Genomic DNA, 23,449 nt, shown 5'->3' with positions numbered 1-23,449 from the left:
AGGGACGTCTTGAAAGAGATGGAGACGGCTGGCATCATGACTGAATCCCATAACCCCTATGCCTCTCCTATTGTGGTGGTATGGAAGAAGAACGGAACCGTGCGGCTACTGTATGTGTGGACTATCGCACCCTCAATCGCCGCGCAGCCCCGGATCAATATATTATGCCGCGGATTGAAGAGATCCTCAGCGCTCTATCAGCAGTCAGTGGTTCAGTGTGCTGGACCTGAAAGATAGCGTTTGTCTGCCCCCTCGGATTTTATCAGTTCACCCGGATGCCCCAAGGCATCTGTGGTGCACCTGCAGCGTTCCAGAGACTAATGGAAAGGACCATCAGGGACATGAACCCCCATGAATGTCTAGTCCATCTTGACGATATCATCCTGTTTGGGCAGACCCTAGAAGAGCACGAAGAACGCCTTCTGAAGATCCTGGATAGACTGAGAAAAGAAGGTCTGAAATTGTCCATCGACAAATGCTGCTTCTGCCATACCTCAGTCACCTATTTGGGCCATATTGTGTTAGCAGAAGGGGTGGCTACTGACCCCGCTAAGGTCGAAGCAGTAGTGAACTGTCCCAGACCCAAGAACGTGATGGAGCTACGATCCTTCCTGGGGTTTTGCAGCTATTATGAAGATTCGTAGAGGGATACTCCTGCAAGGCCAAAGCCCGGCCAGCTGCATGAAAGAACTGCTTACTTGGAAAGTAGGGAGGGGTAAACTTAAACCCTGGGAGGGAGGAGCCACACCCAGTAGTACTCCAATTGATACTGTTATACATATATGCTGGGTATCTGTGTGTTTATTAACTTTGTCCAGCTGTCTCAGCTGTTTTGGAGGTAAGTGGCTCCTCCCTCCCAGGGTTTAAGCTTGCCACTCCCCACTTTCCAAGTAAGCAGTTCTGGTGGTAACAGATCCAATGCGATCATTCATCCTCTAACTATAGAGGTAAATAAGAATTTTAATCAGTTAGTGTTAGAACCTGCAATATTTGGTCATTCCTTGAAGTGGCTTGCAGGCTTAAAATGCTTTGGCCAGAGTTTAACTAATTGACCTTTTTTTTAAGAGATATATAGGTATTTCACTGTATATTTTTTGTCATATTGGATGTAGCTTTGGGCTTCTTTGTTTTGTTGTTGTATACATTTAGCCACGCCCAGTAGCACTCCAATTGATACTTATATATTATGTGGTAATTGTTGGGGTTTCTTAGAGCTTGCTAGGTATCTGTGTGTTTTATTACCCGGAAGGGGAGAAGAGGATATCCAAGTGGGATGAGAGCCTGCGAGTCAGTCACATAGGAGCCAGGACAGGCGTAGGTAGTGTCCAGGGAGCAAGTGGCTTCCTGGACTAGGCATAGATTCTGCCCCTTAGACCCAAGATAGGCCCTGGGCCAACCCAGTACAATATTGCAGGGAAGGCCCCAGATAAGGACCCTCCCATTAGTCTGTAGCAGCACTACATTACCAGTGGATGGATGCCCACGCGGTGACCTGGGACCAGGCTTCAGGTTCAGAGACACTTGTGTGAGACACTCTGGCTGGAGCTCACCCCACATGGAGGACTGGACCCCTAGGCGAGAGAGGATTATTGTCGGAGGCCCAGCTGCGTGGGACCTTCTTCTGTCCAGGTCTACAAGCTACACCAGGGTACTGGAGTACCCAGGCAGGTAGCCAACATGCACCAACATTCACAGGGGGTAGCAGCGCTACCTCACACTGGGTGGGATTCCTGGGACGGACACCCGGGGTTATTGGTGCCACGGCACCCTCTGTACGTTGGGCGGAACACACAGGGGTGCTATGGTATTGTGTATTGCATTGGTGTATTACTGTGTGTGTTATTGTATGTACTGATTATTATTTACCTTACTTGGGACTCAGTAAAGAAAGATATACATGCCCGGTTGTATTATTGGTTTATTGGTTCCTATGAGGAATATATCCCGCCTACGCTGGGATCCTCATAGATGGAGGCGCTGCACCGTGAGATATAGCTCCCCAGGCTCCCCAGGAGTGGAGGCTTTGGCTTCCTGTAAGCCTCACAGGTTTAGCATTACACGTAGTCACCCACGGTTTCCCTTAGGCAAGGGGAAATCTTTTTGACCCCTTCATTGTGTATCGGACCTTTGTGGAATAGAAGGCGTTCACTGTATGAACCATCTTATAATCGGAATACAATGCTGCTGCTGCTGCTGCTGCCTGCAGTGAACACATGGGTTTACATGTTTATGTTAATTATTGAAAGTGATATTCCAATTCATTTGCATATTCCTCCATCCCATCCCATCTGCACTTTAAGTGTGTCCAAGTTTTAGAATGTAATTTGAACCTACAACCTTCAGAGAAGAGAAAGTATCAACTGATTATCCTTTGCAGTTATGGAAAATAGCAGAATATTTAACTGGTGAATTTTTCCACAGACAGGAGATTTTTTTTCTGCCAGCAGTTAATCTGACTTTTAACTGCAGAGTATAGCAAAAAAAAAAAAAGTTGACTAAGAAAAAAAATTCCAACCTACACTATTAGCACATTGTTTGTGCAGTGCATAGTGCGGAATATTAAATCTTGGTTTAATTGGGAAATTGAACTTCAAAGTTCAAGCTGGGATTTACATGTTTTGCTGTCTGATCCTGCTGTTTTGATTGCTCTAGCTTGCTTTTCATCACTTATACCTTCCATATGTAGAGCTTGATGCCTACTATGGAAAAAAAAGCCTACATCGTTATAGTGTTCATAGTAATAATGTGAAATTAAAGGCTAGAGTTAGTGCTTTGTATAACCCTTGAGAGTTACTGATTAGCAGTGAGTGAAAGTATTCAGATAACATCTCAGAAATTCCTACAGATATTCCACACCGTCAGGAAAAATAAAACTAGTCACAATAACTATCTTTGGATATATTAAAACCACACTGATTCTGGCAGCCAAAGGACGCCTGTCACTAAATCCACAGCTTTTTTCTCAGCAATGCCAGTAAGCAAACATCAGTACTCATGAGTGAAATATATATAATTGTGGAAACATTTATTTATTTTAATTTGTTATTGCCATTTTAAAATTCATGAATGTTATTGATACTAGATCACATTTTAGTAGTTGGTAGGGATATGGCATTTCCGAATCTATATTTCATCGGATAGAAATATAATATCTAATCCTAAAAATGCAATTTTTAGCAGTACAGTGGTACTGGTATTAAAACAAGGTTTATTATTTTAGTTTAATACATTCTTTCAAGAGACTTTAGTTTTTATCTTACATTAAAGGGCATAATGATAGAATTAGTGTCTTCTTTGTTACTCTGGAGAGGAAGTCTTCAAATAAATACTTTATAGTGAAATCTAAAAAACAACACAATGAAAGACAGGTCTCAGACATACTGTACATGTTATAGACCAGGGGGCAAGGGTAACCAGCAGGTCAAGTTTTAAGGATACCCCTGCTTCAGCACAGGTGGCTCAGTCAGAATGACTGAGCCACTGATTGAGCCATCTGTGCTAAAGCAAGGATATCCCTAACACCTGGGTGTTCATGGCCCTCGAGGACTGCTGGCCACACCTTTTATATACTGACATATTTCAGTATAATCTCAGTTAAATGATTTTTATGGCAGAGCTTCAGTCTTTCCCTGGTCATTTCATCATATCTTTTTCTGCTGTTTTTCCATTGGATGCTAGGTAGTTCATTAAAGCACTGTCAGCTACTCACAACTAAATCAATTCAGATGAGATAAAATATCAGCTACAAACAGCAGTTTATTACAAGTTGTTGAATCTTTATGTAACAAATAAGAATGATACAAAGTGTACTTACACTTCCATAGATATAACTATGCAATGAGTGTTCTCATTAAGGAACCAACATAATAAATGGTCCTATATGTAAAAACAAAGGTGCGCCAGACCAGATTGGGTGCAGTTTTAATGTTTAGCACAGATGTCATTTCAACTTATATAATAACTAAGAATTCTTCTGTAGTGAATAAATTCCTCCACAAAGGCCAGTAAAATGTCCTTTCCAGTGAGAGCACTAGTCTTGTGAGACATAGCTAAACAGAACTATTATCCACTAGAGGGAGCCTGCAATTTAAACATTGCATTGATTAAAGTTGCACCTTAAAGGTGCAGTCATTCCCTTAACAGCAAAGTGAACTAATGGCAGTGACATGTTTAATAGATTAAATGTAGGCGATGACAACTGTTTAGAAAATAATTAGCCAAGTATGTTATTTAAAAAAAAAATATTAATAAAATAATAAAAAAAACTTCTAATTCTTCCATGGTAAAGATAAGATTTGGAGAGGTTCTACTATCTGTCTCTATTGTTGTGTAGCGATCTTAAAATCAATAGGTAAATTGTTGTTATCATTGTTTTGTGTTTGGAAAGTACGTTTGAGGCGATCATTCGTCAAATTGCTACTGTACAAATAAGCAGTTGATAACCATGACTTAAGCAGCAGACCCCAGGAAAAGGAAAGCATATGACATTTTTAAAACTGTAACTGAGTAAAGTTATTACTTTAATGGTGATTGATTGTTTTTTAGAAAGGTAATTATACTCATTAGAAGAGATGGCCGAGTTTGGGGGCAAAATCCGAGCACCCCCGAATTCCTGCCATTCAGAATGACCTGAAACTCAACTCATCCCGCAATGACCAAACCCAAAGCGAGAAACAGAACCTTGGTTTAACTTAATGATCAGAGGAAATCCCCTCCCTGCATTTACTCTAGCTCCACCCTCCCATGCTCAATCCCTCCCAATTCCCATGTCCTCTTCTCCAGTAGCTTCTCTTCCCCTCTCCTGATCCTCAGCTCCTCGACCCCCGCAGGCTTACTCTCTCCTCCTGATCCGCAGTTCCTCCAGCCCCGCAGGCTGACTCCCCTCTCCTGATCCTCGGCTCCTCCACCGCCGCAGGCTCACTCCCTTCTCCTTATGCTCAGTTCCACCACTCCTGCATGCTCACTCTCTCCCCCTAATCCTCAGCTCCTCCTCTCCTGCAGGCTCACTCCCTCCATCTGATCATCAGCTCTTCGACCCTCGCAGCCTCACTCCCCTCTCCTTATCTTCAGCTCCTCCACCCCCGCAGGCTCACTCCCAGGGTCATAGACGGATGTCACGGGGCCCAGGACTAGAGTTACGACTGGGAACCCCTCCCCCATCCCCGTATCGGCGGTCTTGCGAGCCCACCCAGTTTCACACCTCATGAGCCCCATCTATTTCCCTCCTATCTGCATGTATTTCTCTCCCCTCCGTCTCACTCTTAAGCCTTCTTTTCCTCACTCACTCCCTCAACCCCTCTCTCCTCTTACTCTCCCCTCTCCATCAATTACCCCACTCTGACTCAATACCCCTTCCTCACATACATTCCCTCCCCCCATTCCCCGACACACACAACTCCCCCACAAAATACATACAAAAAAACCCCACCCCTATACAAAAAACCTTCCCACCCCCCAAATACATACAAAAAATCCTTAACCGCCAAATATATACAACCCCCCACCTCCCAAATACATACCAACCCCCCAACCCACAAAAACATACCAAGCCCCCCAAATACATACCACACCTCCCAAATAGATACCATGCTCCCAAATACATATCAAGCACCCCTCAAATACATTCCAAGCCCTACCAAATACATACCACCACCCCCAATACATACCAAACCCCCCAAATAAATACAATACCCCATCCCCAAATACAACCACCCAAAATACATACAACCTCCCACCCACCAAATACATACAAAAAACACCCCCAGCCCCAAATACATACCAAAATACACCCCCACCGCTCTGTGACGCATCGCCATGGCAACGCGACGGCAAATGACGCTGTAGGGTCATGTGACGTGACGTCACTCTTCAAACGACGCCACAAGTCACGTGATGTCACATGACCCAGAGCGTCATTTGACACAGCTCTAAGGTAGGGAGGGAGGGCCTCAGCACCGAGGAAGGGAAGACAGGGGGCACAGCTGGAAAAGTTTGCGCTCCCCTGTACTACACCATAATCCAAAAGCAATAAAATTTAAGCGAAGCCTGAACCAAAAACAAAACCTGCATTTTTGCTATTTGCTAGAGGCAAAACCAAAACAATATGGGGGCTTTTTGGGATTTAATATTACAGGTGCGCTGACGAGTATTCTTAAACTTGCCTTGGAATTCTGGGGCTATCACCAACAAGACCCAGGTACATGCTGGGTACATGCTGCAACATTTCAGTGACATTTCTGCAGAAAGATTAATGGCCCATCGGATTAACACAGCAGGGGTCCCTGGCAGTCCCATTCAGTGTGTTTTGACACAAGCAACAGTAGTGCTTAAAACCCAAATAGGACATATTATCTAACCTACTTTGTCCTACTGTGTTGTACTTTTTAGACCCCGAAGAACAAATGCAAGTGTATTTGTGTACTTTAATTGTTTTAGCTGTGAACCAGTTTAATATTTAAAGAAAAATCCTTTGTGCTTGCATTTTGTAATATTCTTTATAACGTGACATAATAAATAGTTTCATTAAAGTTTCAACCTTGGATTTATACAGTTATTTTTTTCCAGTTACAGTACGTTCTATTTTGTATCATAGATGGCGCTTCAACATGTACAGTACCTTTAAGTAGTCCCCCATTAAGGCACGCATGGGTGCTAGACAAAGTATAAACTTGTGTTTACCTTTGCTTTCAAGAAAATGCCATAAAATGTAATGAACTAAATGATATATCAATCAATATTCATACTGCACCCACTTTCATTTGCGTACTTATGTCCAGTTGTACAACAGTCTTGAGCAGCACCGAGCTTTGTGATTTGGTTAAATGGCTTTAATTTCCTTTTCCAGTTATTTCCTTTCTGTTTTTTCTATTTTGCTTTCGATATTCAGTTGTTACCTAAGGATGATCTAAAGAAGGAAAAAATGCAATCTCTCACCCCTCACCACATCATGCTCTCACTCTCGCGCACTCACACACACACAGACACACACAGACACACACACACAGTGAACCCCTGACAGCGGTGGTGGGCCCTGGCCAACTGAACCTTTTGTCCACTGGATAAAACAGTCCGACCTGTAAGGCACTGGTGAGAACACTGCTAGTTTAAAGTAGGTGAAAACTATTCAAATGCCGGGTACAATTGTAAAATTAAATTGTAAGCTCTTTTGAGCAATAAATCATTATGCATGTAAAATTATATGTGCTGTACCATGCTGCATACAGTCTTAGCTCTATATAAGAAAAAACAACGATTAATAAATGTTATAATATATATATAGCTATAATATCACAAAAAATAATACAATTCTAGTGTAAGGGGTATTTTCTTAAAAAGCAACATATAGTATTTTGGGCTGTTTGCAAAAAAATGGCAGTTAGCATTGCCGGTGTCTAGAGATGGTCAAATGTTTTTGGCGAATTTGGGTCCGCAGTTGATTGTCCGGTTCCTTTGGTCCGCGTATTTCATTGGATCAATCTGAAAAAGGATGATTTGCGTTTTGCGGATTTTTAAATTATTATTGCCAATTCACTATGCGGAGTCCGCAACCCATGGAAGGATTTGTAGCATTCAATAAGCGGACTCGGCAATCAATTGGCAAATTCTTAAGAATCTGCGATTTGGATTCTCCAAATCCAGCGACCGGTTGTATCCAACGGCAGTTCTTGAAGAATTCACACAGATTAAAACCGACAAAATGCTTTTGTGGATTTTACACACTGCGAAATGGATTTTGGGTTGAAAATGTGAGAAAATCCAGGAAACGGATTTGGGCAGATTCACCTGTCTCTACCTGTGTCTTAATTAAAAGGACTTCTGACATGCCCTCCAAATAAAACTCTAGGTAATGGTTTTTTTGGAGTTTATAAGACAGTTATGTCTTGCATTACTAAGGTTTTCTGAATTGATAACGAAGGCACAGTAATATTAAATAAATGTGCTTCAGAGTGCAGCAGTAAAAATAATGTCCTTTATCTGGTTATAAGATTAGCTGGTGTGATTCTATTTTAAAATTTAATCCATAGTCATCGGATGGGATTGTAGTGTGTCAAGCAGAAGAAGCTCTGAAAGCTTTTCGGCACAACTAAAGCAATTTTAGAAGTACCTTCTTATATTAATTTCCATAACTGAATTCACAGCATGTCATTTTTTATTCTGGAAAACACTAATCATATAGGTTTACAGCTGACATTTTTACCTATGGGATCCAGTATGTAAAACACCTTGAACATTTTTGCTCAGAATGCAAATTCATTTCCAAGTGTGGGTGGAAAAGCTTTGCCTTACTTTTGCAATATTAATGTTTGGAAATCTGAACTGTTCTTTTCTTTTGGAAGGCAGACTGCTGTCTGTTTGAATTCACTTCTATGCAGATGACAGCTGGCTTCCTATAGTAGCTCTTTGATCACTTTTACAGAATGTTATTTACCCCAGTAGAACCCAACACTTGTTGAAGAACCCCAATTGGAGTTCATTTTGTATCATTTAAGAAAACAAAGCCTAAGGGTAAGAATTGGGTTTTCATGTGCATCAAACAATTTTTGGTGATGCCTTGTGGTTGCATACAATCTAGGAAACTTGTTAATCAGGTTAATTGATATATTTCGCATATTTTGTTAGCCTGTGATATACAGTATATACAGTTGTGTGAAAAAGAAAGTACACCCTCTTTGAATTCTATGGTTTTACATATCAGGACATAATAACAATCATCTGTTTCTTAGCAGGTCTTAAAATTAGGTAAATACAACCTCAGATGAACAACACATGACATATTACACTGTGTCATGATTTATTTAACAAAAATAAAGCCAAAATGGAAAAGCCATGTGTGAAAAACTAAGTACAACTTATGATTCAGTAGCTTGTAGAACCACATTTAGCAGCAATAACTTGAAGTAATCGTTTTCTGTATGACATTATCAGTCTCTCACATCGTTGTGGAGGAATTTTGGCCCACTCTTCTTTACAACATTGCTTCAGTTCATTGAGGTTTGTGGGCATTTGTTTATGCACAGATCTCTTAAGGTCCTGCCACAGCATTTCAATCGGGTTGAGGTCTGGACTTTGACTGGGCCATTGCAATACCTTGATTCTTTTCTTTTTCAACAATTGTGTTGTAGATTTTCTGGTGTGCTTGGGATCATTGTCCTGTTGCATGAACCAATTACGGCCAATCTTTAGCTGTCGGACATATGGCCTCACATTTGACTCTAGAATACTTTGGTATACAGAGGAGTTCATGGTTGACTCTATGACTGCAAGGTTCCCAGGTCCTGTGGCTGCAAAACAAGCCCAAATCATCACCCCTCCACCACCGTGCTTGACAGTTGGTATGAGGTGTTTGTGTTGATATGCTGTGTTTGGTTTTCGCCAAACGTGGTGCTGTGCATTATGGCCAAACATCTCCACTTTGGTCTCGTCTGTCCAAAGGACATTGTTCCAGAAGTCTAGAGGTTTGTTCAGATGCAACTTTGCAAACCTAAGCCATGCTGCCATGTTCTTTTTAGAGAGAAGAGGCTTTCTCCTGGCAACCCTTCCAAACAAACCATACTTGTTCAGTATTTTTCTAATTGTACTGTCATGGACATTAACATTTAACATGCTAACTGAGGCCTGTAGAGTCTGAGATGTAACACTTTTGCAATTTCTCTGAGCATTGCACGGTCTGACCTTGGGGTGAATTTGTAGGGATGTCCACTCCTGGGAAGATTGGCAACTGTCTTGAATGTTTTCCACTTTTGAATAATCTTTCTCACTGTAGAATGATGGAATTAAAATTGTTTGTAAATGGCCTTATAACCCTTCCCAGATTGATGGGCAGCAATAATTGCTTCTCTAATATCATTGCTGATGTCGTTCCTCCTTGGCATTGTGTTAACACACACCTGAATGCTCCAGACCAGCAAACTGCTAAAACTTCGGCTTTTATAGAGGTGGTCACACTTGCTGATGATCAATTAATCAAGGGCATTTATTAGCAGCACCTGTCTGCTACTTAGCATCTTAATTCCTATGGAAGCAGTAAGGGTGTACTTAGTTTTTCACACATAGCTTCTCCATTTTGGCTTTAAGTTAAATAAATCATGACATGGTGTAATATGTCATGTGTTGTTATTCATCTGAGGTTGTATTTACCTAATTTTTAGACCTGCTAAGGAACAGATGATTGTTATTATGTCCTGATATGTAAAACCATGGAATTCAAAGAGGGTGTACATTCTTTTTCACACAACTGTATATCTGTCTAAGACATGCAAATGAACATACAGTAATATTTACAGTTGCTTTATGCTTTACTGTGGAGGGTTTTTGTCACTTTTTTACCCACCATAACCTTAATGACAGTGGTGATTACCTAGTCTAGTCTCAAACCTGCTAGCCATTAAGACCAGCCTCACACTGATGATACCCATCAAGGTTGAAACATGTATGTGAGTAGGTCTAATGGCTTTGCATCTCATCCCAGCCTCTGTTTAAAAGCTGTGTTTAAAACAGCATGCATTGGCTTGAGGATTGGCTTGTGTAATACGAGCTTGAGACAAAAGGTGGCACTGAGTGCTCATTTGCATGTCATTTCCCAGAATCCCTTGCTGCAGTGGAAGTGCTGTATGCTGGGTGACAATGGGGAAAGACAGGGTTGCAGACCTGTCTAAGACATGCAAATGAACATACAGTAATATTTACAGTTGCTTTATATATATATATATATATATATATATATATATATATATATATATATATATATATATGTATCTCAGGAATTAGGGGGTCCCCGAGGCTGAAACCAATGCGGTTCAGCTCAGGAGACACCCTGCTCATGTACACTATTATCAAAATCAATATTTTTAATGCATGATCACCTGAAAGTGCCGTGCATGGAGACGCAGCATCTCCATGTTGCTCTTACAGGCTGCAGTTTTTTTCAGCTATCGCGCTATAGAATTTATAGCACGACAGTATTAGGTAACTTCTCAATAGCTTATTTTATCCACACCCTCCTAATTGCAAGATTGCAAGACAACTCCTCTAATTGCAACACCTTGCCATATAATGCATTAATATTCAGATTGCCTATATTAGCATCAGTTTAGCACCTTTGCTTGCATTGAACACTCCTTAGCAGTAAATGAATTAACACAAAAATGGCAAGTTACATCTTATGATGCATAGCACTTCCATTTTTAATGTAACTTTTGCCTTTTCCCTATAACATTGTGTCGTGTGTTTCCTGCATACATTATTATATCCATGGCTATCAGCACACATTTATGGGCCTGGGACAAGTGTAAAGTTATAACATACAGTACATATCAAGCCAAACACTGTACCCTCATGGATAGTACGTGGGGTGTAAGTGCTGGCTTGTTTGTGGTCCCACAAAATTACGACTGCCACCACGAGACATAATATATTCACTGTGTATATTCACACTTACATCCCAAATCCACAAGCCAAATAGTGTGTATCCTCTATGAGTGATTATTATGAGATTTGAGCAAATCAGCAACAAGTGTTATGGATTATGGTTTATCTTCCTCATTTTACGCATCATCATCACTGTCAGCATTGTAATCGTGACCTAATACAAGCTCATCCCCACTTGAACCAACCGATAACTGTTATTTTCACTTTATAATCAAACATTTGATAGTTCATTTTGATGAATACCAGCTTCTTTACATTTTTGGGCAGTAGCCTCCTGGGATGGTCACTTACAACGTTCCCAGCAGTACTAAACACTTTCAGAGTACACACTGGATGGTGAACAGCTTAGGTAGACCATTGCCCGTCTCTATAAGTGGCTCTAGAAAGTTTATTTTCCTCCAAGTGTAGACACGGGCTGGCCCTGATGTCAACTTCTCTGTTAGGTAGGTTGTTTTAGACTTAGCAGCAGGATCTTTGGGCATGCCCTTTAAAACTGACCAGATATCTTCTTCTTCTTCTGCACCACTATTAGACTGCTGTCAGTGTTATTTTTCATTTTTTTTCATAAAGTCCTTCTGCTTCTCTACCTGATTTGACAGAAGTTTGAGTGATATGACCCGACTTTAGGTTATCTCTATCTGAACTCACTTCCTGTGTTGCCACATCAAGTAGTTTAGATAGTTCACACAAAGCTGCAACGATTTCCCATTGTGCTGGAGTAAGATCAGACCATCCTCTCCATATCTCCTGGGATGCTATGTAGCTTGTAATGACTTGTTGCTGCTCCTTAAGTCATGTAGAGGGTGCAATTCCACCTTGTTACAACCTCTTGCTTCAGTTGATAGTGTTAAAGACTGTACTTTTCTTGCAGCTGTTCTGCATGCTGCAGCCAAATGGCAAAAATGACCAGAGGTTTTAAATGAAACAGCCAGCATCTCCTGTACAAAGCTACAATATCATGTTTGACAAAATGATGTGCAATCAAGTTTATGGTGTATAGAAAACAAGGAATATGTTCAAATTCAAGTCGTAGTGCCCAGACAATGTTTGTGCCAGTATCTGAGGAGAGTCCAAAAGGGGTCAGCCATTTTGTAATGACATTCCTTGATCTATCCAAGAGATTGATAATGGTATACTCCTTAGTGAAGCCAGCAATGCATAAAGCATCTTGCCTGTGAATGAGCTCTTCCAAACTCATGCTAGTAGGCAGAGGATGAGGATAATGGAGGTGCTGCTGTAGCAGAAGCCAATACGCAGTAGGCCATCCCTGTCATTTAGTCTTTTGTTTGACAAACACCACTTGTGCAAATTCAATCTGAACCCCTTCAGTGCACATCTGCGTTGCCCCAAAGGTGGATGCCTGATGGGGTTCCCCAAGAGCTGCTCCCCTCTGCACAGAACCAGCATGCTAAGGGTAAACATGAAACATGAGACCTCTCCAATCCCTTTCTTCCTCTCACCGCCAAGCATATAGCTTCTCTCACCCTACAAGCATTAGGTTTCTCAGGTGCCTTTCTCCACCCACAAACCAGAAGAATGAGGCTTGTCCAATCCCTTTCTATTCCTTACATCAGGCTTTTCCGGTGTCTTTCTCACTCTGACCCCACAGATACATCAGGCTTCTGTGATCCCTTAGTTCTAGAGATGGGCACATTTTTTTTTGGAGAATTTGGATCCACAGGGGATCTTTGGTCCTTGGATTTTAGCGGATCAATCTCAAAAAGGGTGATTCATGTTTCGCAGATTTTTTATTATTATTACCAATACACCCCGCGTATTCCACAATTCATTGACAGATTTGTAGAATCCAATCTGCGGATTCAGCAATTTATGGCAGATTCTTAAGATTATACAAATCTGTCAATGGAATATATCCAATGGCGGTTTTTGATGAATCTGTGTGGATTAAATTGTGCAGGAGCATCAGTTCTGCCCCTCCCATTCTACATCGTCATCATGGGGAGTAAATAGGTATAAATAGCCACTCCCTTAGTCTAGAAGGCATTCTAAGCAGAGTTCATTCTTAGTTCTCATGTATGTCCTTTAAATAGTTAAAGTATTGCAATTCTTAAGCTAGGCATGTCATCGCACCTTTTAATGTTTGTAAGTCTGACAATGTGCCCTTCAAATTTAAGCGTTTTTAGAAATTATAATATATACTGTATGTATATATATATATATATATATATGAAAGAAAAAAGAAAAGAAAACAGGCGCACACCTAGTGCATTAAAGTTTAACAATAATTTTATGGAACATTTAAAATCAGACAAATGCCCACTCACAAGTATAGCGTTATTAGAAAGCAGTTATGAGATTGGCCCTCATAAGCCAGTGGTGCCGTTCGAGCCTGTAATGGTGTCCTCTCGTGCGCGGTCTCCTTCTACCGGAAGTGAACGGCACCACTGGCTTATGAGGGCCAATCTCATAACTGCTTTCTAATAACGCTATACTTGTGAGTGGGCATTTGTCTGATTTTAAATGTTCCATAAAATTATTGTTAAACTTTAATGCACTAGGTGTGCGCCTGTTTTCTTTTCTTTTTTCTTTCATAGGTATTCCTAGGGAGTTGTGATCCCTTATAAACGGGCTGCCTATACCTGGATGCATTCACTTGGAACAGGACTCTGTGACTTTTAAGGTTTTTTCTAAAGTTTTTAATAGTTTTTTGGAAAAAGTTTTTATTTTCATTTTTTCATATTTTTTATATTTTTCATTTTTCTAGATATTTTTTGTATTACAACATATATTTTTATTTTTTCCAGAAGCATTTTTTAACTATTTTGTCATGTACACTTTGTATTAAAGTTATTACACATTTTATCTTAGAATCACATAGGGTTTTTTAATTATAATATTCCACTTTAGCCACCCCATAGGTTGTATCAACGCAGTTGGCTACTTATTCACAGTTAGGCAGGTTGTTGCATTAGGCGCTCCTTTATTATTTCTGTTTTGTTTTGTTATATATATATATATATGTATATACATGTAGAGGTATCAGTACCGTGTTAGCCGAGCTTCAATAATCAAAAAATAAATAGATGATACCGTTCTGTGGCTAACGAAATGCTTTTATTTGTGCGAGCTTTCGAGATACACTGATCTCTTCTTCCGGCGATGTTACAATGAATATGGCAACGACAAGAGAACAAGAACCCCAAGGAGAGCACTCGCACACTATATGGTGAAACAGGTAAACCAGAGACCATGTGTTGATGTAGAGGAGTGAGTGAATAATAAAACTGTGTCTTCTTTATTTGAGTCGTAACTGCCCGGCCACCCACATAGAGGTCTGCCCGTGGATTAAGGACGAATGTATCCCGTGATACCTACTTGGCTCATGTTAACAGGCACTACTTGTGCACTGTTTTGCTATCTACACTATATGGACGCACACATGTTGTATGCTACCAGGCACGCTATCGTGCATTATGTAAGCAGCTACTGATCCTGCTCCCATACTGTCTGCACGCAGGCAGGGCTCCTAAGGTCCTCACTGTCGGATCTATGTATTTGAACAGGCACTATCTGTGTATTGTCACGGTTTAATTGATACACCTGTGACTCACCGAGTGTTGGGCTGCACATATACTCACTCTGACTACTCACCTGTGCTTATGTTTGCATATGCCCTCCCGGGAGAACACTGCGGTAGCCCTACGAGCATTAAAGGGAGCTAGTCATGCTGCTTTAGGTGCCACTACCTATCTATGTCACTCCACGATTTGGAGTTTCACATGTTAACAGGCACTACCAGTGTACTGTTTTGAATAACTACTGATACGCACTGATATCTGTCTCTGGGCCTCATATCTGTCCACTGTGACTATCTACCTCTGTGTGGACGTGGCCATATCCCTAACTTAGGGCATATTACTATATCACCTACTATATACTACGGTGGGGCGTATACTGATCTGGACAGCTGTTCACATCAGCAGTAGTTTAGCTAGGAGTTTAGATAGCACAGGGACTGCATCTCTGGATCACTCGTCCAATTTTAACTTTGCTGTATACTGGCTCAATAATCATCACCATTGACACACAGCGTCCCCCATATTTTATTGATCAGAGTTACGACTCAAATAAAGAAGACACAGCTTTATTATTCACTCACTCCTCTACATCAACACATGGTCTCTGGTTTACCTGTTTCACCATATAGTGTGCGAGTGCTCTCCTTGGGGTTCTTGTTCTCTTGTCGTTGCCATATTTGTATTATCCCCTGATAGCAGCACCTCCACTCCACGTTCATCCAGTCAGCAGTAGCGAGGGTTATCCTCCCCTTCCCCCCTCCCCTCCAGTTCGATGTTACAATGAATGAAGCAAGCAATAGGTATACCTTTTGCTTGCTTCATTCATTGTAACATCGCCGGAAGAAGAGATCAGTGTATCTCGAAAGCTCGCACAAATAAAAGCATTTCGTTAGCCACAGAACGGTATCATCTATTTATTTTTTTATTATATGTATATATATATATATATATATATATATATATATATATATATATATATATATATACTTGGTGAAGCTATGGTGGGTAAAAAAAGTGACAAAAACCTTCCACAGTTAAACATATGGCAAATGCAGAATCCCTTGCTGCAGTGGAAGTGCTGTGTGCTGGGTGATAATGGTGAAAGGCGGGGTTGCAGACCTGTCTAAGACATGCAAATGAGCATACAGTAATATTTCCATTATATATATATATAAAATATTAGTTATATATTTTACAAAAATTGTAATAACATTCTATAAATAGTAGTTTTACAAGCCAACAGGTAAATGTGTTGTAACTTAATCCAACCAGTAAATAAACTATTTATTCTGACAGAGATTAGGACACAGGTTGTCCCTATGCCTCTGCCTTTACATTGTAAAATTCATTTCACGCACCAACGCAGATATTAGTGTTATGTTAGTTGAGTTGTTCTACCAAATTGCAACCAATTGACTGGTACATAACAATGGGTAAAGAGAAGACACGTCAGATGTTGGTAAAAATAATCTTAATACTAACCAGGCCCAGTTACTAAATCCAAATGGAACTAGTCTGGACTGGAAGTCAGATGATGGGTCGTATAAATGAAATGTATGTAATATATAATAAAATAAAAAATGAATTCTAAAAATCTTTTTGTCTCTGCCTCTGTGTCTAAATGTTTTACTAGTGCTAAAATTGCAGCCTTAGTGACTTTTTTTTTCAAGAATCCTACTCTAAAGAGTCATTTACAGAAGTATGTACAGACAGATGCGTTTTGTACGGCAATATACCCTTTATCAAGAAGGCATCCATTATTTATCCAAACACTCTTTATGTATTTATTATGATTATCCAAGCTACTTTTGTATTAAATGCATCTCGTAAGTTCCAATGTAACTACATATACTACCAAAATGGTTAATACACATGTACTTTTTTTTAGATGCTTTCCAAATCGATTGAACAACTTCGGCAACCTGGAAGTCATCTTGAGGAAGCTGAAGAAGAGCTTCATGGAGACCATTTAATGCAAGAAGAGAAGGCTTTCTCCACTGATAAGAACATTGGATGTTATAGAATTGTGGACGACAGAATTGGAAACCTGGGATCTGTGAGGGTGAAAGAGGAACCGCCCGATAGTGATGACGAAATTCAAACACATCTCAAGAAATCTGAGCAGAAAGCAGCTTTTATGCAGCAGGTAATAGGCAAAGATTTAGCTACTGGATTTGTTATTAAGGTTATTATCTGAACTTTGAGACTGCCACCCAGAAAAGCAGCTCATGCAACGTGTCAGTTCTTTAAATAGACTTTTTTTTTTTTAAGCTTTCTTTATTGGAATTAATATATTTCTTCAAAATCACTTCACTCTTGTTCCCACAAAAGTTCCTTTTGAAAAAAAAAATAATAATAATAATAATAAAAAAAAAAATATATATATAACTTGCAAACAGGTCTATACAGTATGGTCCTTTTTGTTTCACAGCAACATATGTAGCCTCTAGTAGTGCTGTCCTTATGAATAAGAAGAATAAATAGTTGGATGAGAGTGTTTAATGTTTAAAGAGTTCACGGCTCTCGGGCTCTATTCTAGTAGGGCAGAGCATTATTGTTTCGTGTAAATGAATATATATAGCTTGTTGATTTTCAGTGCGGGGAATAACAGCCATCCCTCTGAAAATCCGACAAGGCAGATACTGTAGTATTAAAGCAAAAAAAAAAGGACTGCTGTTTAAAAAAAAATGATGAGACTTACCAGTTCCAAATGATTATTGCCACTGGAAACAATACTGCTTTCCGGGCCACAAATAATTGAGACAAAGCCAAATAAAAATATTGGGTGTATGTTATTTGTGTCGATTGGTGTATTATTGCAATCTATATGTTTCTGTCTTGAACGTTAGTCTCACTTACCTGTAAATAATATATAATAATGTAGCCTCAAGCACTGTTGTAAGCACCCTTTATAGTAAACACTGAGAAGTGAGGAGACTATGCACGAGTTTCCCCCCTCAAAAGTGGATGTGAATATATTTTTGTCAGGCAAGACCCTACTTTTGAATTGCTTAAGTCTTTTTTATGTGTTTTCATATAATGTTGCCCCTTTGACCACATTGAAGCAGGTGAACATATTGTAAAGGAAAGATATTCTGCATTTATCTACTGTAGGTATTTATCGAATACCAATAATCCACATACCGCAAGTAAATGAGATTCCAAGAATTTGTAACAGTTATACGATCAATGCAGAATGCATCGTACCACCTTTTCAATTATTGAATTTCCAACTTGTAATTTACTCCAGTGCAAGGACTTTGCATCAAGCTAGGCAACTTGGCAAGTAAAAAAAATAAAATAAATCATACACACATATACCGACAGACACAGAACAAAGTGACTGTCTGTAGCTAGACTGTCACACAGGTCCTTATTCAGGAAGCTGTGTTAGTGCGATCCGGTGCTACTGCATGGAAAGCCCATTGACCAGATTGACGCTATCGCAGTTTACTGAATAAGGACCTCAGACTGCCTGGGAAGAATAGGCCAATCTTTTGCCAATTACAGGAACAATTTTAGCTTTGAATTAATTCTTACATCATTGTTTTGTTTTTAATATTGTGTGTTTAGCACTGTGAAACATCTCATAGGAAGCAAAATATTGTCAGAAGATAAATATTGTGTTATTTTGGAAATGAAGTATATTTCACGGAAACACAGATACTGAAAAGTATTTTGAAGAGTAGTGAGGTATGTACTGATATTACGGTACCATGTACTAAAATAAGTGTTTTCATGGGTACCTAATGTTTCACAGAAAGGGATTTTCTGTAGCTGAATAGGAAGTGCCTTATGGAAACAGGAAGTCAAATTGATTCATGTACAAAGGAATCTAGAAAAATAAAGAGATTAGTATTACATGTTATCAGTTTTAATGGCCATGTTCTTGACTGATTTATTGCGAAAGAAAATAACAAAGTTGATTGAAAAGTTGTTTAGGAAGCTTTTCACTGGAATATTTCCGTTATTCTCTTTTGATGTGAACACTTTGCTTTATGCATTTTTTTTTGACGGCACGGCATTGTTCTATTAAAACATTTTTTAGTATGAATAATCAATATCAGAATCAATTTACAATAGTTTTATTTGCAGTAAAAAATATATCACTAAAGCGGAAGTATTTGCAGTAACCTTCTTGGAGCATGTATTAGTTTTGGGAAAATAAATGTATATTTCTAGCATGGTTTTATTCTTTGCTCTGAAAGTTACGGAGTTTATTTTCCATTTTTTAAACCTTAACAAGGATCTTATGAAATGGTGTCATGCAAACAAATGAAATATTTACCCTTTACACCATGTTCTCTATACATCTGAAAGTGCCTTTAATGGCATTGGCTGAGGGAGGAGAGACGTCTTCTATTCGTTTTATTTCCAGTTACAATGTATTCCAGTGCATGTAGGAAGTACACACTCCTCTCCATTTTTTCCTATAGGAAATAATTAAGAATAATTAAAATATCAAGCTCTTTGTGGGAAAAGCTGAAAGTATACACTGACCTGTCTTACATTTGCATTGGTTCCCTTGCAATGCATATACTTGCTCTACACAAAGGGATAGTATTTATTTAAAAATATATTGTGTGAGAGAAGAACCTGCTGATGAATAGAATTTGTTTGTACTTGATGATGTGAACCAAATGAAACTTGTAAAATATATGTGTGTGTGTGTGTGTGTGTGTGTGTGTGTGTGTGTGTGTGTGTGTGTGTGTGTGTGTGTGTGTGTGTGTGTGTGTGTGTGTGTTTGTATGGAACCACTGACTGAAAGGGATTGTTCGTGGTTATATGGGTTTAAATACCATATTTCTATTGGTACATATGTATGACATTTTACTCTTCTGTATTTATTTTTGCCGGTAGTGGGTTTTCTGTTGTTTTATGTTGTAAATAGATTGTATGTTCTTTTTTTGCCTTATGTTATACAATTATTCTTTTCACAAATAATGTTGTTTTTTCTTTTTTTTATGTTTCTTTTACATACTTTCTGTAAAATTTGTGCCATTAAAAACCATATTATTTGTTTTATTCTCTGTATGCATTTTAATGCTTTTTTTTATTTTGCACTTCAGACATCAGCTTGAATTATACAAAGTACTTTTAGTAAACTTAAACAAATGACCCAAATAATTTGTTTAACACATAACATACATTATACACAGGTTTATTACCAAAATAAAACGTATAGGCTTTCTTAAAGATACAGATGTCACCTCTGTTATTGACATGTAGTTGCAACTTGAACATTAAAAAAAGGATTCTTTTCTACGGCCGTAACACTATTTTTTATTTGAATGAGTTATTTTAGAATATGTAAAACAGCACATATTTCATTACATGTCTCAACAAAGGTTTCAGCTGTATTACTACGTTATGGCAAACTTGAATATTCCTTGCATTAATAATATGCTGGCTTAGAATAGAATATATGAGAGAAGTTTTGAATACAAACCACTGGGAAACATTCATGCATGTCCAGCATTGGCCAGCTTGGAACAAATACCTGTATGTTATCCTACATGGGACATGGAAGTAATAAAGTTGCTGGTATATATCGTGTCCTCTCCTAGGTTACTAGTGATTTCCAAGGCCCATGGAAAACAAGGTAATCCTCAGGGCAAGTTAAGGGGACCACCACCCTCACAATCATTGAGTTGTCAGCACTGCACAATAATGTCTTCTATATATTAAAAGCATTCATTATGAATGTGTATCTTTTTATTTGCGTATATCACTGGCATTGTGGAATCCCTGTGTAAACTGTATTTATAACTGAAGAATATATTTCATAAAAGAAGACTATAAGACATAAGAAAGAAATATGGGGCTGCTTTGCACATACCAAGCCGAAATCAGCTTACTGGGCAAATGCAAGAATAATGCCAGTGTAGCTAATAGTAGAAGTCACGTCTGTACTATAAACCTTTTCTATATTATTTTACCAAATATGCTTGACAAGAGGGTGTTCATATATATTGTTACAGTTCTTAATTATATACTAAATAGACATTGGCAATACACGACATTTGTAAAAAAAAAAAAAAAACATGTGACCAGTACTACCAAAAAAGAAAGAAAAAAAAATAATAAATTACAGTACACAGAAGAAATATATGTTATTTGATATAACATACAGTAGAGGTACTCAGCCTCTATTAGAAGTACAGTAACAAACGTGACCTTGGAATGAGTGGTGGTATTGTGGACCAGGTATAGCATTTTTTGCAGGTCCTTATCACTATTTTATTAGAAAAGTTGATTTGAAGAGAATGCACTTTTGGCTGTTTTTTTAATCCGATTAAATAGTATGCAAATAGCTTTGAAAAGGGGCCTTTTTACAATATATTTCTCCCCCTGCATTTGTTTTATATATATTTTTTGTATTTTTCTTGATACTACTTTTTGATACACCTTCTCATATAATATATACCCATTCCTTTCCTTATCCTACGTCACATTGCAGAAACCTGTTTTGATTTTTGTTTTGTTTCTGGAAGCATGTAAAATGGCTGACATTTTTTTCCCCCATTGGAAATAATAATTTTAATGTCTTTATATTAAATGCATATTACATCATTTTGAAGGCGAATTATACAATAAAAACAGAATGCTAAATGCTTGAGTGCCGTGAATTTCTTTGGTTTCTCAGAACACTCAGTGGAAATATTTTACTTTTAATACAATATTATAGGCTACGTAGTACATTGCTCATGTACCTCCAAGGTAAGATTAATATTCAAGCTGCCAATTGATCAATGGCTCCCAAGGTGCTTTGTTATATGTTTGCATTATAAAGCAATTGTTTTATTAACTGACTGGATGAGTTTGGGAAAGACAGTTGCCTTGTACAGTACATAGAAATGTGATATATGACTCTGTTGTGTCTTATCATTGTTTCTCTTCATATTTTGTTTGTCAGTAAAACTGCCACGGAGATGGTGCCATTTTAAAGCAGCAATGTGTGAAACATCCTATGTTTTTTTTTTTTAAAGATAAATCAGTTCTTTATTATTTGATCATACTGTCTAAAAAAATGTTTTACCCCGAATGCCATTTTTAATGATTTTTTAAATGTACTGATTATCCTTTGGTTGCTATATATATACATATAAAATCAATATTTCCTAAAATATAATTATTACGAAATATTCAGCAGTAAAGGGTTAAAGGTTGGATTGAACCAAGTTGTTGTACTCCATTTGTTCTTGATTTTCAGAGTGTTCCATTTGTCCTTCGGTTGAGTGGGATTTATTCTTGGGTGAAGAACTGTAGGTATCTCAAAGTGGCCTGCAGAGAATTTTCTGCTTAGGGGAGAAAAGTAAAATACTATTAGGTGGGCGAATGAATCAGTGTTTTTCAGACCAGCACTGAATGGCTGCACGGTTTTCCAGAACCAAGTGTACTGTATGTCAGTAGTGTCTTTTGATTTTATAAACCGATGTAATTTTACGGGGTGTTGCTATGGAACTGTTGATGTTTTTTTGAATCCTGGCTTTAAAAAAATAAACCTTTTGTGTGTGCTCTCTCACCAATGTACTGGTGTGTCCTTGTTTGATGGTATCACAGCCTTGAATAGCTAATACAGGATTTCTGAGCAAAACTGTGAAAGACAGAGCCCTTTATTCTGAACTACAGTATGCCAAAGGTTTGTTAGAAGTTCCCAACCTATGTTAGAAAATTCCACAATGGTTCCTCCTACAATCTCTGGATGTCATAGATAGACCAATCTAAACACACTAACTTTGAAAACTTTAAATAGTTATATTGTAAGTGACTGTTTTGTAAGGCCAACATAATCAAGTTTGGACCACTGAAATCTTTGTTGCCATTAGTTTATTAGTTCATTTTGGTTCTAAAAGACATTGCAACTTTAAAGGATGGCTATATTACAGTTGTTAATTCTAAATGAATATAAGGTAGAAGTGATACCTTTATTGGCTAGCTAATGGTCAAAACGAGAGTTGTTAATGCTCTCTGCTTGATACATAGCCCCAAGGATGTGTTTTCATTGGAGCTGTCATTAGACAATAGGATATTCATTAATGGATAATGTCAGCTCATTGTTTGTAACAGAGGCTGCAGAAAGTACCCATGCTGTGCAAGGTTTAATGAGCTTTGTGTTAATTTTCAGTGTGTAATAAGTCATATTAAAAAGTAATTTGAGTAATTATGACCTGGAAGTTGGTGAGGAGGTATGGAAGATGGGGCTTCTCTAACTCTCTCTTTCTCTAGCAGTGCGCTCATTCCTCAGTACAGCTGTCTCTAACTCCTCTCTTTCCCTGTCTCTAGCCCTAGTAGAACACCCTGTAAACCACCTCTTTCCACATCACAACTCTCTCACCTTCCGCTCACCCCCAGGAGACTGTTTTATAGGCAATTTGCAGCAGGTCACAAGATTAGCATGACAATTTTATTGGTTTTGTTCAGTTCGATGTATTCATTACATTACCGTCCATTCAATATACATAACTGTAGGAAGCATTTAC

General features: G+C 38.6%; 1 protein-coding gene across 4 annotated transcripts in view; it reads left to right on the top strand.

Moving 5' to 3' along the window:
• The window catches only part of HDAC9 (histone deacetylase 9), an 869,204-nt gene that overhangs the window by 730,847 nt on the left and 114,908 nt on the right, over positions 1 to 23,449 (top strand). For 3 of the 4 annotated variants that reach the window (XM_075587187.1, XM_075587186.1, XM_075587188.1), the window contains one exon: positions 16,855 to 19,989. In XM_075587187.1, the coding sequence (XP_075443302.1) occupies positions 16,855 to 17,163 (309 nt within the window). In that variant the 3' untranslated portion in view covers positions 17,164 to 19,989. Of the gene's footprint in view, positions 1 to 16,854; positions 19,990 to 23,449 lie in introns of those variants that run through there. The other variant, XM_075587185.1, reaches the window with a different exon arrangement.

Source organism: Ascaphus truei, chromosome 2, assembly GCF_040206685.1.
Source record: "Ascaphus truei isolate aAscTru1 chromosome 2, aAscTru1.hap1, whole genome shotgun sequence".
NCBI classification, from domain to species: domain Eukaryota; kingdom Metazoa; phylum Chordata; class Amphibia; order Anura; family Ascaphidae; genus Ascaphus; species Ascaphus truei.
This window is presented reverse-complemented; position numbering and strand designations above follow the sequence as displayed.